At 42.6% G+C, this 14,419-nt stretch overlaps 1 protein-coding gene across 2 annotated transcripts in view; it reads left to right on the forward strand.

The window, feature by feature from the left end:
- The first annotated feature begins 7,233 nt into the window (after positions 1-7,233).
- The window catches only part of MED13 (mediator complex subunit 13), a 176,794-nt gene continuing 169,608 nt past the window's right edge, over positions 7,234-14,419 (forward strand). Inside the window, exons 1-2 of one of the 2 annotated variants that reach the window (XM_081945361.1) lie at positions 7,234-8,955; positions 10,941-11,175. In XM_081945361.1, coding sequence (XP_081801487.1) covers positions 8,890-8,955; positions 10,941-11,175 — 301 coding nt within the window. In that variant the 5' untranslated portion in view covers positions 7,234-8,889. The remainder of the gene's footprint in view (positions 8,956-10,940; positions 11,176-14,419) is intronic. The other variant, XM_081945360.1, reaches the window with a different exon arrangement.

Genomic DNA, 14,419 nt, shown 5'->3' on the forward strand with positions numbered 1-14,419 from the left:
CACCTCTCCCAGCTGGGAGACCCCTCTGCAATTCTGCGGAGCTTACACGACAGCCGCCATTCGCCCCGGAAGCTCCTCCTCCTCCAAAGACAAACAAACATAAATATAAAAAAAATAAAAAACCCATCTTCCATTACAAATTGTAGAAAGTGTGTCAGTTGGTTAGAGTATTTCCATGCATCTCTTCCATAGTCACCATCTGCTTTTCATATCAAATCGCATATTTTAAATTCACCTATATTCATATATATCACTATTATTATATCTCAACCTTAATTTGACTATAGTTGTTTTTACGTCCTTTTATATATAATATTCAAAATCTAGTATAGGATTATATAATAACATTCCATTAAATCGTCCTAAAATCATCCAATCACAATACATCTTTATAACATATTCTAGATAAAGCTTTTAAATCTCCTCTCATAATCTCCATATATTGTTTATATAAAATTTCATAACATCAAATTGATATATCTATATGTATTGTTATCATTATTATTAAACTATAGCTATTGTTGCTTCATTTTATACATACTACTAGTAAACTAAATTTAGATTAATTTTTATTATACATTTTCATTGCATCAATCTGTATCCCTCCAGCAATAGTACGGTTTTATATCTCTCGCCATTTACAGCATTAATGTTCTAGTTACTTTCTTAATAAATCTTATATAAACCTCCCTTGGCAACATGCTGTTCCTTTCGTATCTCACAAAAGCTTGAAACCCAATATCTGCTCTTTCCATCAGCTTATCTTTGGTTATCACTAGTGCTTTTATCAAGATTTCTCTCCTTATCTCCGTCAATTTTTCTCTCTTTTCTTCTTCTGTGCTTTGAAGTCTGGGATAGAGTTCCAATCCATCAATCTCCCCTTTCCATATTCCGCTCTTGCCATTACCAACCACGCTCACTTTGTTGTCAGTATCCACAGTTTTCTTATCTCTTTGCTCATTTTTTCCTTCCATCTTTTGAACTCTATCTTCCACTTTCTTCACTTGGTAAACATCCTCAGTTTCTCCATCTGATTTTTCTGTTTTGTATTCCATATTCGCCAAACTCTTTTCAATTCTCTCTGTCACAACTAATAGATTTTGAATGTCAAACATAATCATTTGCAATGTTACAGTTTCTTTTTCCTGCTGGGCCATTCTTTCAGTTTTGCAGATACTGCCGCTATAGGGTTCAAGGCTATTTTAATAAACTTCAAATAGGTTCATTTATTATCTTTCAAGTCAAAATGTTGTCTTCTCTCTAATAGCTAGTGATATAACTTCCAAAAGGCACCTGTATAAACAACTTGTGCACTTCCTACTATCACTGTCAGTAGACAAGCTGAAAGAACCTTGAATCTCAAGTGATCAAAGAGAAAGAAGAAAAAACAATGTATCCAGCCTCCAGCCTCTAAGTGGCAGTGTAACTGCTTTTCCTCCTTTTACAACCCTATCTTTAATCCTTCTTATTTTCTTCTTTTTATTCCAAGCAATTCGACACACTTTCTCTTTCTGCTTTCTTCCCATTCCGGAGCTGTCCCAACTTCAGCAGCTTCATTAGCTGTGTTTCTGTCGCCGGAAAAAAAGGCTATTCCTGGATCTTTCAGGGACTTTGCGATGTCCCTGAGATTAGCATGAGGTGCCCTTCTCAATCACTGTCTGTGGGACAGTTTAGGTTCGAATGGACCGTCCAGCAGCAGGAATTCGACTGCGATCTCGGAACACCAAGATCGCACGTTGTGCCATCGCGACGTCAGCTCTCTTCCCCGTTGTTCTTTTGTGTTGTAATGACCTGGGTGGTGGGTGAGGTTCGTTTGTTGACTAGGGCTGGTTTCCAGATGTCTGGTAGGCGGGAGGTATAGTCACGTTTATTCATGTTGTGGGGGTGTTTCTCTATTTCGATGGCTTCCATAATTATTCTCTTGTTGAAGCGTTCTGTTTTGAAGATTAATTTGGTTCCTTCAAAATCAATTTCATGTCCTGTTGCTTTAAGATGCTGGAAAAGGGAGGAAGTTTTTTTTCTGACTGCGTTCTTGTGTTCTGCGATGCGTGCATTTATTCTCCTGTTCGTTTGTCCTATGTATGTTGCAAGGCAGATTTTGCATGGTATTTTGTAGACTCCTTGGTTTTCTAGCTGGATTTTGTCTTTGGGGTTTCTTAAGATGTTGGCTATTTTTTGGTCAGTGTTGAAGGCTGTCTTGATATTGTGTTTGTGGAGAATTTTGCTGATTTTATCTGTGGTGCCTTTGATGTAAGGGAGGAGGGCGATGCCATTGTCCTGTTCTATATCTTGGTTTTTAGGGGGAGTCTCCCTTTGGATTAGGTAATTGTTTTTCTTTGGAATCCGTTGGAGATTAATATGCTTGTGAGAGTGTGTAATTCAGTTTTCAGGTGGTCTTTGTTGGCTAGGCATTTGGTTCTGGAGATGAGGTCTTGGCTACAGAGTTGATCTGTGCAGGGTGGTGTTGGGATTGTGGGTTTAAGTAGCAGTTCTACTACCTCCTCCAGTCCTATGTTTAATTTATTTATTTTATACTTATAATATGTATATTTACTGTTTAACTATTTTAATATGACTGTACACCGCCCCAAGTCTCTTTTGAGAGAGGGGCGGTCTAGAAATCCAATAAAGTTAAGTTAAGTGGTGTGTGTTTTTTTCTGGTAGATGGTGTGTCCTAGGGATCCATTGGGTTTTTTGTAGATTAGGACGTCCAGAAAGGGAAGTTGGTTGTTAGCTTCTATTTCCGTAGTAAATTGTATTTTGGGGTGTAGGCTGTTGAGATGTGTGAGGAAGTTGTCCAGTTTTTCCTTCCCGTGTGGCCAAATTACGAAAGTGTCATCTACATATCTAAGCCAGAGTTTGGGTTTGTGTCTTCAGATTTACCTAAGGCGTTGGTTTCAAAATGTTCCATGTATAGGTTTGCGATGACAGGTAAGAGGGGTGATCCCATGGGTGCTCCTTCTATCTGTTTATATCTTTGTCCATTGTGGATAAAGTATGTGTTGGTTAGGCAGTGGTTGGTCAGGTCCAGGATGTTTTATGGGGGGTTGTGTTTGTTCTGGATAGCTGTCAAGGCTTCTTTAATAGGCACTTGGGTGAAGAGGGATATGACATTGAAGCTCACGAGTAGGACGCTGGGTTGTAGGTTTTGTTTCTTTATTGTTTCTATGAAGTGGAGTGAGTTTTGTATGTGTGAGGTGATGGATTCTGCGTAAAGTTGGAGTTGTTTGGCGAGGAATTTGGCAAGATTCTGTAGAGGTGAGCCTATGGAGCTGACTATGGGTCTGAGTGGTGTTCCTTCTTTGTGTATCTTAGGGAGGCCATAGAGCTTGGGGCATCTGGATGATTTCTCTCTGGGGATTACTCTTTGCTGGATCTTTTCATTGATGGGAGAGGCTTTTATTTTGGATTTGGTGGTGTTTTCCAGGTAGGTGGTGGAGTCTGTGTTTAGAGGTTTGTAAGCGGGGTCTTGGAGTAGATTGGATAGTTTGGCTTGGTAGTCAGATGTGTTCATCACCACTGTGGCGTTACCTTTGTCTGCTGGGAGAATGATTATGTTGTCTTTCCTCAAGTTGGTGAGTGCTTTTTGTTCTTCTTTCTGTAAGTTGCTTCTGGGTGGATTGCTGGAGCAGAGGACGTTGGTGACTTCAAGTCTGATTTTATTGGCTTCATCTGGGTTGATTTTGGTGAGTGCAGCTTCAACTCCGTATATGATGTCTTCAGTGGGGATGTGTTTGGGGGCGACTGCAAAGTTGAATCCTCTGGAAAGGACATTGGTTTCTGCTGTGGTGAGGATTCTGTCTGATATGTTGTGTACTGTTTGTTTCATGAGCTACTGTGAAGGAGGGTTGGGCTTCTGTTGTTTTTCTAGTCTGTGGAGTTTGTTGGTGTGTGTGTCTGTCTTCTGGAGGTTTCTGTTTTGGCTCTCCAGAGGGCTAGTTGTTTGGATTTGTCCCAGAGTGCTGGGTGGCTTTTGTTGCTGAGTTTGAGGTGAAGAGTGAGTAGGTCCCGGTTGGTTTGGTCTAGTAGGAATCTTTTCCTTTGGAGTTTGGATTTCTGATTAGGGCTAATTCAGTTCTTTTCAGGATCCTTTTGATGGCTGAGGTTTTAGAATGGAATTTTAGTTGGAAGCATGTGGGGATCAGGCTTTTGTCTCGGCAGTTGTGTAGGAATGTGAGGTCACATAAGATGGTGGCTCTTCGGATTTCAAGTTTCTCGTAGGTCCAGGTGAGCAGGAAGGTTTCCTCCCCATAGAGGTAAGATATTTGTTTTGTAGATTTTCACGGTTGTAGGTATGCTGGTCTTGTTATATTTGGGTCTTTTCCCGTGTAAGATTGAGATTGACTTGGCAACGTTTCTGTGAGGTCTCACTCGCCATCTTCAGGCTGGTATTTTCAGCTTCGTGCTTGTGCGAGTAAGGCGTAGTAAGAACACTTCAACAAGAGAATAATTATGGAAGCCATAGAAATAGAGAAACACCCCTAAAACATGAATAAACGTGACGATACCCCCCGCTTACCAGACATCTGGAAACCAGCCTTAGTCAACAAATGAACCCCACCCACCACCCAAGTCGTTACAACACAAAAGAACAACGGTCACACAGCCAACACCTCAGCCACACAGGATGATACAAAACATCCAACCAATCTACAAACATCAACTCCATCTACCAATCAGGATGCAACTACACAGCCAATCAACCCAGTTACAGCAACAAAGCCAGCACTCCACACCCCCCCCCCCACCAAGATTTATAGAAAGACAGCAGCTCCAACCACACTTTACTTACTTACTATACATACATACATACATACATACATACATACATACACACATATGTCTTGTTGTATTCGGGTCTTTTCCCATGTAAGATTGAGATTGTCTTGGCAACGTTTCGGTGAGGTCTCACTTGCCATCTTCAGGCTGGTATTTTCAGCTTCGTGCTTGTGCGAGTAAGGCGTAGTAAGAACACTTCAACAAGAGAATAATTATGGAAGCCATAGAAATAGAGAAACACCCCTAAAACATGAATAAACGTGACGATACCTCCCGCTTACCAGACATCTGGAAACCAGCCTTAGTCAACAAACGAACCCCACGCCAATCAACCCAGTTACAGCAACAAAGCCAGCACTCCACACATACCCCACCAAGATTTATAGAAAGACAGCAGCTCCAACCACACTTTACTTACTTACTATACATACATACATACATACATACATACATATGTCTTGTTGTATTCGGGTCTTTTCCCATGTAAGATTGAGATTGTCTTGGCAACGTTTCGGTGAGGTCTCACTCGCCATCTTCAGACTGGTGTTTTTGGTATATATATTTACAACAGAAGACTTCAGACCATTTGAAATCAAATACCAATGCTGACAATCAAATAATGTTTAATTAATTTGTACTCCATCCCCAAGATGCTCCCATAGAAATAAAGGTGGGCCTCATTGTAGCGACTACAATCGGGAGCAGTGACTTCGTTCTTAAGCGAAGTAGTCACTAAATGAAACAACTGTGCTTGCAATCTAACTTCCACTTTCTTTTGATTTTCTGACCCGCAAAGTCACAGTGTTATCTTTTTCATCCCTGTCCTGTGAACTGTTACTGTATGAGGCAGTCATTCAATGACTACCAGTAATGAAAAGTGCAAAAAAAACAAAAACCCCTCAGCTCAACTTCAGTGGAAAAAAATATATCACGGAAATAAAACCTGAATTCCAAGCTAACCCCTTCAAAGGACTTCAATGTAAATGCAATTTAAGAGGAGCAAGTGTAAACAAAAATATATAACCTCCAACACCCTTCTAGGATTTTCCCCCTGCGATCTCTCCACCGGCCCTCTAGATGGCGCTCTCTCCTCAGGCGCCTTTCACGCCAGCTGACCGCCGGGCTTCCCTGGTCTTTCCCTTTCGCTCTTCCCCCTCATCCCTGTCTCCATCGAGCGTCAACCGCCTTCGCTACTCCGACGGCCCTGCCTCTGCCGCTCGGCCTTTTATACCGCCGCCCCTCCGCCCCGCCCCTTTCGGCTACCTCGACCAGCCAATGACGGGCGCCTTCCCCACGTGACGGGCGCTCGCCCAATCCGCGGCGCCGAGGTGGTTTGAAAGGGCAGGCCTTCTGAAAGAGGGCGGCCAATGGCTTTGCAAGGGGCGGAGCCTGCTCCCTTCCGACGCTCGCCTGCTCGCGGCCGCCATTAGAGAAGCGAGGCGAGATTGAGGGAGGTGGTGGTGGTGAAAAAAAAAACATTGGCCGAAATAAGGCTGTGAGGGGAGGGAGCCGTCCGACACAGCCCGAATATTGAGAGGGGAAAGCGGGGAAACGGCGGCGGCGGCGGCATGGGGGAGACCCGCTGAAGGAGACGGCCGAGTCAGCGAAGGCGGCGGCGGCGGCGGCGGCTGCGCAGGAGGAGGAAGGCGGAGAAGGGCATCCGGCGCTCAGGATGCCTCGGCTGGGAAGCCGCCGACAGAGGCACCGCTGAGGGAAGAAGAAGAAGAGACGCCGAGGAAGCGAAGAGAGGAAACGCTGCGCCGGCGGAGAGGGGGGGCCCTGGATATATTCACACATACCCCCGCTCGCGAAGTCGTCTCCTCGGTCCTCACCTGTCAAAAGCCTTCGTGGGGGGGCGGGGAGGAAGCCCCAGAGCCCCAAATCGCCTCAGGAATTTTAATTTTAAGGACAAAAAAAGAGGGTCTCTTCGTCTTCCTACTCCCGGGGAGGCCCGAGACGTGTATTTATATTGGAAAAAGTCTTAAAGAAAAGTCTATAAATCCTCCTCTCTTATTTTGAGGGGGGGGCAACCCCTCTCGCTGGGGTCTCTCGCCTCAAACGTCTCTGGAGGATCAATCAATAACTGGAAAAGAGAAGAGATCCCCCCCTTCTCCCAATATCACTTCTGAAGGGGGGGAAAAGAGCAAGAACAATTCCAGTGGCTGATCGTTATTCCAGATTTTCTTTCCTCTTTGGTTTTTTTTAAAAAAATACATAGTAACCGGAGGAATTTCAACTTCTCTTCCCAGGTGCAAAGAAGAAGAAGAAAAAGTTTCATTGGGGTGTTTTGGTTTTTTTTTTTGAAGGGGAGGGGATCTTGAGGAAAGAAGAAAAGGCTTGTGGAAGAAAACTTGCATTTTGGAAAAAACAAAGGGCGAATTTAGAGGAATTACCAAGAAAGAAAGAAAAACTTGTTTCCAGTACTTATTACTTGGGAGAGAGAGGGGGGGTAAGCTAATTTTTCCTCCCACCACCACAACCCCATCTCTGCAACTCCTGCAAGAATTGATTTGGGGGGGAAAGCCTAAATCGTTCGCGATTACTTTGATTTTTGTATCGTTTTGGAGGAAGATATTGTTTTCTTTCTCCCTTTCGTCTCTTTAAAAAAAGGAAGTTTCTTGGCCTTCTTGGTTTGCAGAAAGGAAATCAAGGGGAGCCGAATTAGTTGCTTCCTATCTGGAGGGAAAAAAAATCTTCACTTTCCAAAAGTTATTTTTGGGGAAGTGGGTGGTGGTGGAAATTTGGTTGGTTTTCTCCTCTTTTGGAAGAGTATTTTTTTGGTGCGGTGGGGAAGCAAGGAATTCACCCTCGTTTTTTATTTTTATTTTCATCGAGGCTTGAAGGGATCTACTGTATCCAGGGACAAGGAAGGCTTTTTTTTGGGGGGGAGGGTTAATTTTGTTTTTTTTAAAAAAATCGTAAGAGAATAGGAGAATTGTGATTCCTCTTCCCCCCACCTCCCGGAAAAGCGTCTGAATTTGAGTTGGGAAGAAATCACCTTCCTGGAAACTGACTTTATTTTCTTTTGACTCCACTATTTGCAAAAAGAAAAGGGGGGGGGGGGGGAAAAGCAGCAAAGGAAAAGACTCCTTTCACCCGGACTGGAAAACCAAACACCCAAGCCCTGGATTTTCACTTCCATGGGAAGTCGGAAGATTTTCAAGGCGGCTCCTTAAAAAAAGCGGTGGAGGAAAAACAAAAACGCGACTTGAGTGTCCCCTTTTTTCCCTCCCCATAAGGAAGCCGAAGGGAAACCCGGGGCTGGCAAAAAGAAGTCGCGACGACGGGGCCGACTCCAAAGTGGAAGTTCCCTCCTGCGGGGTTCCCAGATCATCCGAACCGGGCCAGCGGCCGGGGAGACCCGAGGCAGCTGGGAGAAGAACGGCGGAGAGGCTCGGGCCCAGCTTCGGCTCGCCTTGCTTTTCACCCCGACGCCGCCGCTGCTCTTCTCTCTCTCCCTCTTTCGCGGGTGTCTTTCTTGCCAATCCAGGGTGACGGGAGAAAAACGAGGCGCTAAAAGGGAGCAAGCGGGCTCGATTCCTGGATTACTTCACACCCGCCCTCCTCCTCCTTCTCCTCTTCCTTTCCCCTCCTCTCTTTCGCTTGCTGGCTGGCTGAAGATCGTAAATCTCTCGCCTTTTGCCAGCCCTTTTGGATTCTCTATCCCAACCCCCCCCCCCTTCCACCTCCAGCCTTCGCCGGCCTTCTCCTCGCCTCCCTCTTTACGCGGATTTATCTTTATACCTTTTTGCCTGGCCGGGAGGCGTTGAAATTTCTTTTCTTTCCTTCCTTCCTTCCTTCCTTTCTTTCTTTCCCTAGGGTTAGCTTATTTCATCCTGCTCCGGGCAGCCCCGTCACCCCTTCTCTTTCTCTCCCTGCAGTGCGTGTGTGTGTGTTTTAGAAAAGGAATAGGCCCGTTCTCTCTTTCCCTTTCCCCCCCCCCCCCATCACACCGCCCCATCCCTCCCTCCCTCCCTTTGATTGTGTCTCCCTCCTTCTCGGTCTGGTGTGGTGTGTGTCGCTTTCTCTCTCTCTCTCGCTCCTGTCTCTTGTCTTTTCTTTCTTGTCGGAGGCTTGTGGGATAATGGCGTGCGGGTTGTGGCTGTGAGGATGAGTTCCAGCTTCGTGCCGAACGGGGCCAGCCTGGAAGATTGCCATTCCAACCTTTTCTGTCTGGTGAGTGGCTACTTTGTATGTGTGCGTTGCTTGTGTGTGTTTCTTGTGGGGTTTTTTTGGGGGGGGGAAGTGGGGGAAAGAGGCGTTGAAGGGCAGATCGCAAGAGATAAACCGTGCAAGGGAAAGGGGGGAGGGGGAGAGAGAGAGAGAGAGAGATGAGATCGCCAGCAAAGAGGAGGAAAAGAAGGTGGGGGGAGAGAGAGAGAGAGGAATGGAAGCAAAGCAGCCATTTTTAGCATTCTGCTTGGAGGAGTCCTCTGGAGTAGGCCTTAGCCAGGAGTCGCCCAATTCTCCCTATGCCCTCCCCCCCTTTTCTCCTTCCTTCTGGCAAGGCGATTTGCTTACAAGTCTCTTTTGCACTCTTCTTTTCTCTCCCAGCGCTTTCCTCCTCCAGTCCTTTGTTTATCATCTTGCTTCCCCCCCCCTCCCCGCAAACTTTCGTTTTCTCTCTCCGGCCTCCTTTTTTTGGGTTATTGTTCTTGTGGTTGTTGTAGGTGGTGGCACTAGCAACTTGATTTCTTGTGTGTTTATTTGATCTCGGCTCATTTTCATTCTGTCTAGCTGTAGCCCAAGGCATGCCTCTCCTCCCCCCACTTTTTCCCCCCTCAAGCTAACTTCTGCCTTCCCCCCAACTCCCCTAATAGTAGAACCCTACTCAGATTGTAGATACAGTGCTTCTGGGGGGGATGTGCCTTGTTATTTGTAGGCTCCAGTTTGGTTGTTTTTTATTTTAAAAAAAAGGATGGATGGAGGCAAACATGCTCTTTTATAACATTGTTTTCCTTCTTCCTTTGGTGGAATCCACTTGAGTTTCCTAGCCAGGGTTTTGACCTCTTTCTGGAGTTTTATTTAAATGCCGATTGGTAGCTGCCTTGACTGGTTGGTAAAAGTAGGTGAATTGCTTTGGATGACTGGTGCAAGGAATTCAAGAAGCTGGAATATATCAGCAAGGCTGGCCCATTCGCAGAATTATCACTATTCAAACACCCCCCCCCCCCCCCAAATTTCAAATGCACCAACTGCTGCAAATTTGGCTACTCCAAGGAGCCAGCAGGATTGTTCTTGCTGAGATTAAAGAAACGGGGAAATATATATATATATATATATATATATATATATTCTGCTGAAAGGGAAGTAATATATTGAATAGAACATGTAAGATAGTTGAAATTGAGCCCAGGCAATTTCCATGATAATTTGTAGACCCCATTTGTGAGGGAGCAGTGTGGTGGTATTTCATAGCTGGAAAGAAGAGGTGGAAGGTTTCCTTAAAAAGTTCTTTTGAATTATGCTTCAAAAATGTCTTAGTTTATTTTGCTATCTCTCCGCTCTCCATTCCTCTGGTAGAAATAGCAGAAGTTAATGCTTTTATTGGAATTCATGTATTTAAAGCCGGTTTGGTTCTGTTTAATTATGTCTCAAGTACTAAATAACTTTGCTAATGAGGGGCTTATGGCTGAGGTGTGTTTGCATTTCTGACAAATGGTCTCTCTCTCTTTCTCTCTCTCTCTGTGCAGGTTCTTTAAATGGGGATAATCAGTAGATACAACCAATGAGAGGCAGCCATTCAGAATAACCTTTTAGATGTTTTGACTGCTCTCTCAATACTTTATCATTAGACATGCTGACTGGGTGACACGAGAAGTAAAGTCCAAAATATCTGGAATGTGCCCTGGCATTATTGAAAACATTTTTTTTTTACATCCTAGAATGGAATTTTACTGTGTTTGAGTAACAACACTGCTGCCACTTACTTTATGGAGCACAGATTGACTAAACGAAGTTGCTATGGCTTCAAATGTTTATCACCCGCAAGACAAATTATTTTGCAATTTCTAAAGTGTCAAGCGTTTCTTCACTAGAATAAGAAAAAAAAAGTTTGCTTGAAATCACTAGAGAACTCTGCATTTCATAAAAGTTTGAAACTTTAGAAGAAGAACATCCGGTTCTTTCTGCTCTTAATACCTGTTCGATTTTTCTTTCAGGCTGACTTAACTGGGATTAAATGGAAACGATACGTATGGCAGGGCCCAACGTCTGCTCCAATTCTTTTCCCTGTAACGGAAGAAGATCCCATCTTAAGCAGTTACAGTCGTTGCCTGAAGGCCGACGTCTTGAGTGTATGGCGACGAGACCAAAGGCCTGGGCGCAGAGAGCTATGGATCTTCTGGTGGGGTGATGACCCCAATTTTTCAGACCTAATTCATCATGACCTAGCAGGTAAAGGCACGGATAGATAAGCTCTTGTATTCCTTTTGTGGTGGTACCATTCTTCAAGTATAACATTTTTCCCCTTGACTTTCTGTTAGGTATTTATTATATCCCACTTAGAAATGGTTTTGCTAGTTTACTGGCTTTGACAGGCTTGGCTTTAAACAAAGAGGATGAAACGTGTGTCGTGGTGTTTCCTCATACAGTACTGTTTTGTTTCTGCTCCAAATGATTATATTTTTTATATTTTAAGCTCCGTATAAGTGTATGCCGCTGTTTTTACTAATGTGGGACTGTGAAGGGTCGCAGACTCTGCTTAGTACTGTGTGGAATTTTCACGTGGTTACAAGGGCCACAGCTTTAGTGCAGTATGAAAACAAGCAAGGATGGTAAAGGCCCACATATTTGTGCTTGGAATGTTGTGGCTTCTTCTCTGGGAAAAATGTTGCAAGAGGATGTATGGATGGCTTTATTTCGGTATCTGAAATTTGGTCTAGCCTTACCCACATTTGGAAATTGTGTTGAATTTACAGGTCTGGTCATGAGGAAAGTGCAAGATTTGGGTAATTTGTGTCAGTTTTGTTACATCCATAGGAAAATTGTGTCAAATTCTCCTAAAAATTGTGGCTATTTTTCCTTCTTTTAAATGGAAGGTTTTTGGGTCAGGAGAAGTGCTGTATTTAAAAAGAAAACGAAGTGTAGGTAGGATCTGTTTTGGCTGATCAAACTACCATCTTGAATGAATGGAGGGCTATGAGTGCCTTTGTTTCTACAGTTTACCTACTTAGCATAAACAAGCTCTTAAACTGAGTTCTTGACATCTTTAGTTAAAAGGATTAAGTAGCAGGTGATGGCACCCTTCACTGGCTGATAGTATTGGCCACATGAACAAGTAGTCTGACTGGGTACTGTACACACCAATTTATGTTCTTAATATAATTATACTAGTAATTGGTAGGAGTGAATAACGTGCATCGTTTCACAGTTGTTTATGCATTTGCACATACTGCTGATTAATCCCCTTTTTGCTGTCAACAGTTTTCTCCCCAGGTTGTTGCAAGAATTAAGTATCTATTTAGGCTAAGAGGGTTATATTTTTAACTAATAATATGGATTACCTGTACATAACTAAAGCATAGGCATTTTTAAAAAATCCAAACAAAAATACTTGGAGAAAAAAAACGTGTAAGTTTAAGTTGGGTTTTGTAGAAACTTTCAAAATAGGCTTAGCAGATTTGAATTGCCTGATGTAAAGTCTCCTGTGTCAGTAGCTCATAAGTATAGTTCTTGAAAGTACTCAAGAAATGGCAAGTACACAAGAAATAAAGTATTAAATCTTTAAATTAGCGTTTGAAAAACAAACAAACCATGTTCATTGCATTTGTTCTATTGAGAATAAAAACAGTAAAATTGAAAGGTTAAAACAAGGTTTGATAAAATAGTGGCAAGAATTTGAGGGAAGGGGAGGTTATAAATAGCCCAGAACAAGTTAATTTGTTGTGTTCTAAAAAGAGGGCTTTACTTTACATAGAAAGTGACGTGTTGGTTTAATCTGAAAATAAATCAGCGTAGTTCAGCTGTAAAGCTGGGTATCAGTGGTCTTCAGAACATTTGGACGTTCCCTCTAATTTTAGAAGCATCACCTTCCAAGCACTTATTTAAATATAGGCTATTTAAGCTATTTTTTCATCACCTATCCTAGCAAGATGGTGTGTGAGCTTGACTTTGGCAACAGCATGCTTTACGTAAAGATGCTCATCTATGTTGAAATGTCATATTTAATCCTTGAAAAGTTAACATCTTCTACATGCTATATTATTGTAACTTAAACATTTACATATTCTAACTGCCACACATGAAAAAGCTAAGAGTTGTTTCCTACAGATCCTCAAGACTAATAGACACATTAAGAGAATGGAATGAAAATGGAAAGCAGTCACAGTTCCCACCATCTTTACCCAATTGTCTAAAATGGGTATTCCCTTTTAATTTACATCCAGAATCATAACCTTCCTGTGTCACCAAACTTATCGAATTTAAGTAAGATCAGTGCAAATAACATACTGTATATGGAAGATTTTAGCATTAGTTCATCCCATGCTATGTAACCTATTTGGCAACAAAGGATCTCCAGTATTTTCGGTTTTGGGCGAGTCTGTCAGCATCTTCTCGTGATATTTAAAGTCTTTAGGTTGTCTCTCAATGTTCTTTGCCATGTACAGGTAGCCCTCAAGTTGCAACCATGATTGAGCCCCAAATTGCTGTTGCTAAGTGAGAAATTCGCTAAGAGAATTTTGCCCCATTTTACAACTTTTCTTGCCGGGATTGTTAAGTGAATCAGTGCAATGATTAAGTTAGTAATATGGTTCTTAAGTCAACCTGACTTCCCTATTGACTTTGCTTGTCAGAAGGTGGCCCCAGGACACTGCAATCATCATAAATATGAGTCAGTTGTCAAGTGTCTCACATGTGATCGCATGACCATTGGGATGCTGCAACAGTCGTGAGTGTGAAAACTGGTCATAAGGCACTTTTTTCAGTGCAGCTGTAACTTTGAATGGCCACTAAATGAACTGTTGTAAGTCGAGGACTGGCTGTATTTCGAGGATGTCCTCTTGGTTGTTTGATATCAGGAGGGGAATCCATTTCATTGCCATCTTGGGAATCTGATTACTGTATTCTCCATAGGGAGTATATGACCTCCTAGATATATGGAAGAGACAATAACAAACCTGTAACAAAACAACCAAGCTCAGAGAGCACCGAGGACCCCTTAGTGGTATAAAATATTGTGAAACAAAATTAAAAATTCTTGATAAGGCTGTTCTAATGAATACAAAATGGAAGTATGCATGATCAGTGTTTGATTTTAATTGTTATAGATAACATTGAATTAATTATGTAAATCCTAGGCTCGTTTTTTGGGGCAAATGGATCGTTCTCTAGCAAGGCTCATCTGTATTGTGTATTGTATTGTGGTGTTTTTGGTTACAGGTATTTTAGGAAGTAGAATTGTTTGTGTGCTTTGCATAACCTTACTGTGCTGCTGTTTTTACTTTCTGGCTTTGCTGTGTCCTGCTGGCAACTTTTAATTTGACCTATTCTGTTTCAATGATTTTTCTTCCATTTAATGTATTTAATTTAATTATCGCTGAAAAACTTCAGCTATTAGATTGCTTAATAACATAATATATAGTCAGTTAATGTAGAAGCCGTGTTGTAACATTAGCAGTAATTACAGTATACGCTATAA

Source organism: Natrix helvetica (genome assembly GCF_964273705.1).
Source record: "Natrix helvetica genome assembly, chromosome: 2".
Classification (NCBI taxonomy): Eukaryota; Metazoa; Chordata; class Lepidosauria; order Squamata; family Natricidae; genus Natrix; species Natrix helvetica.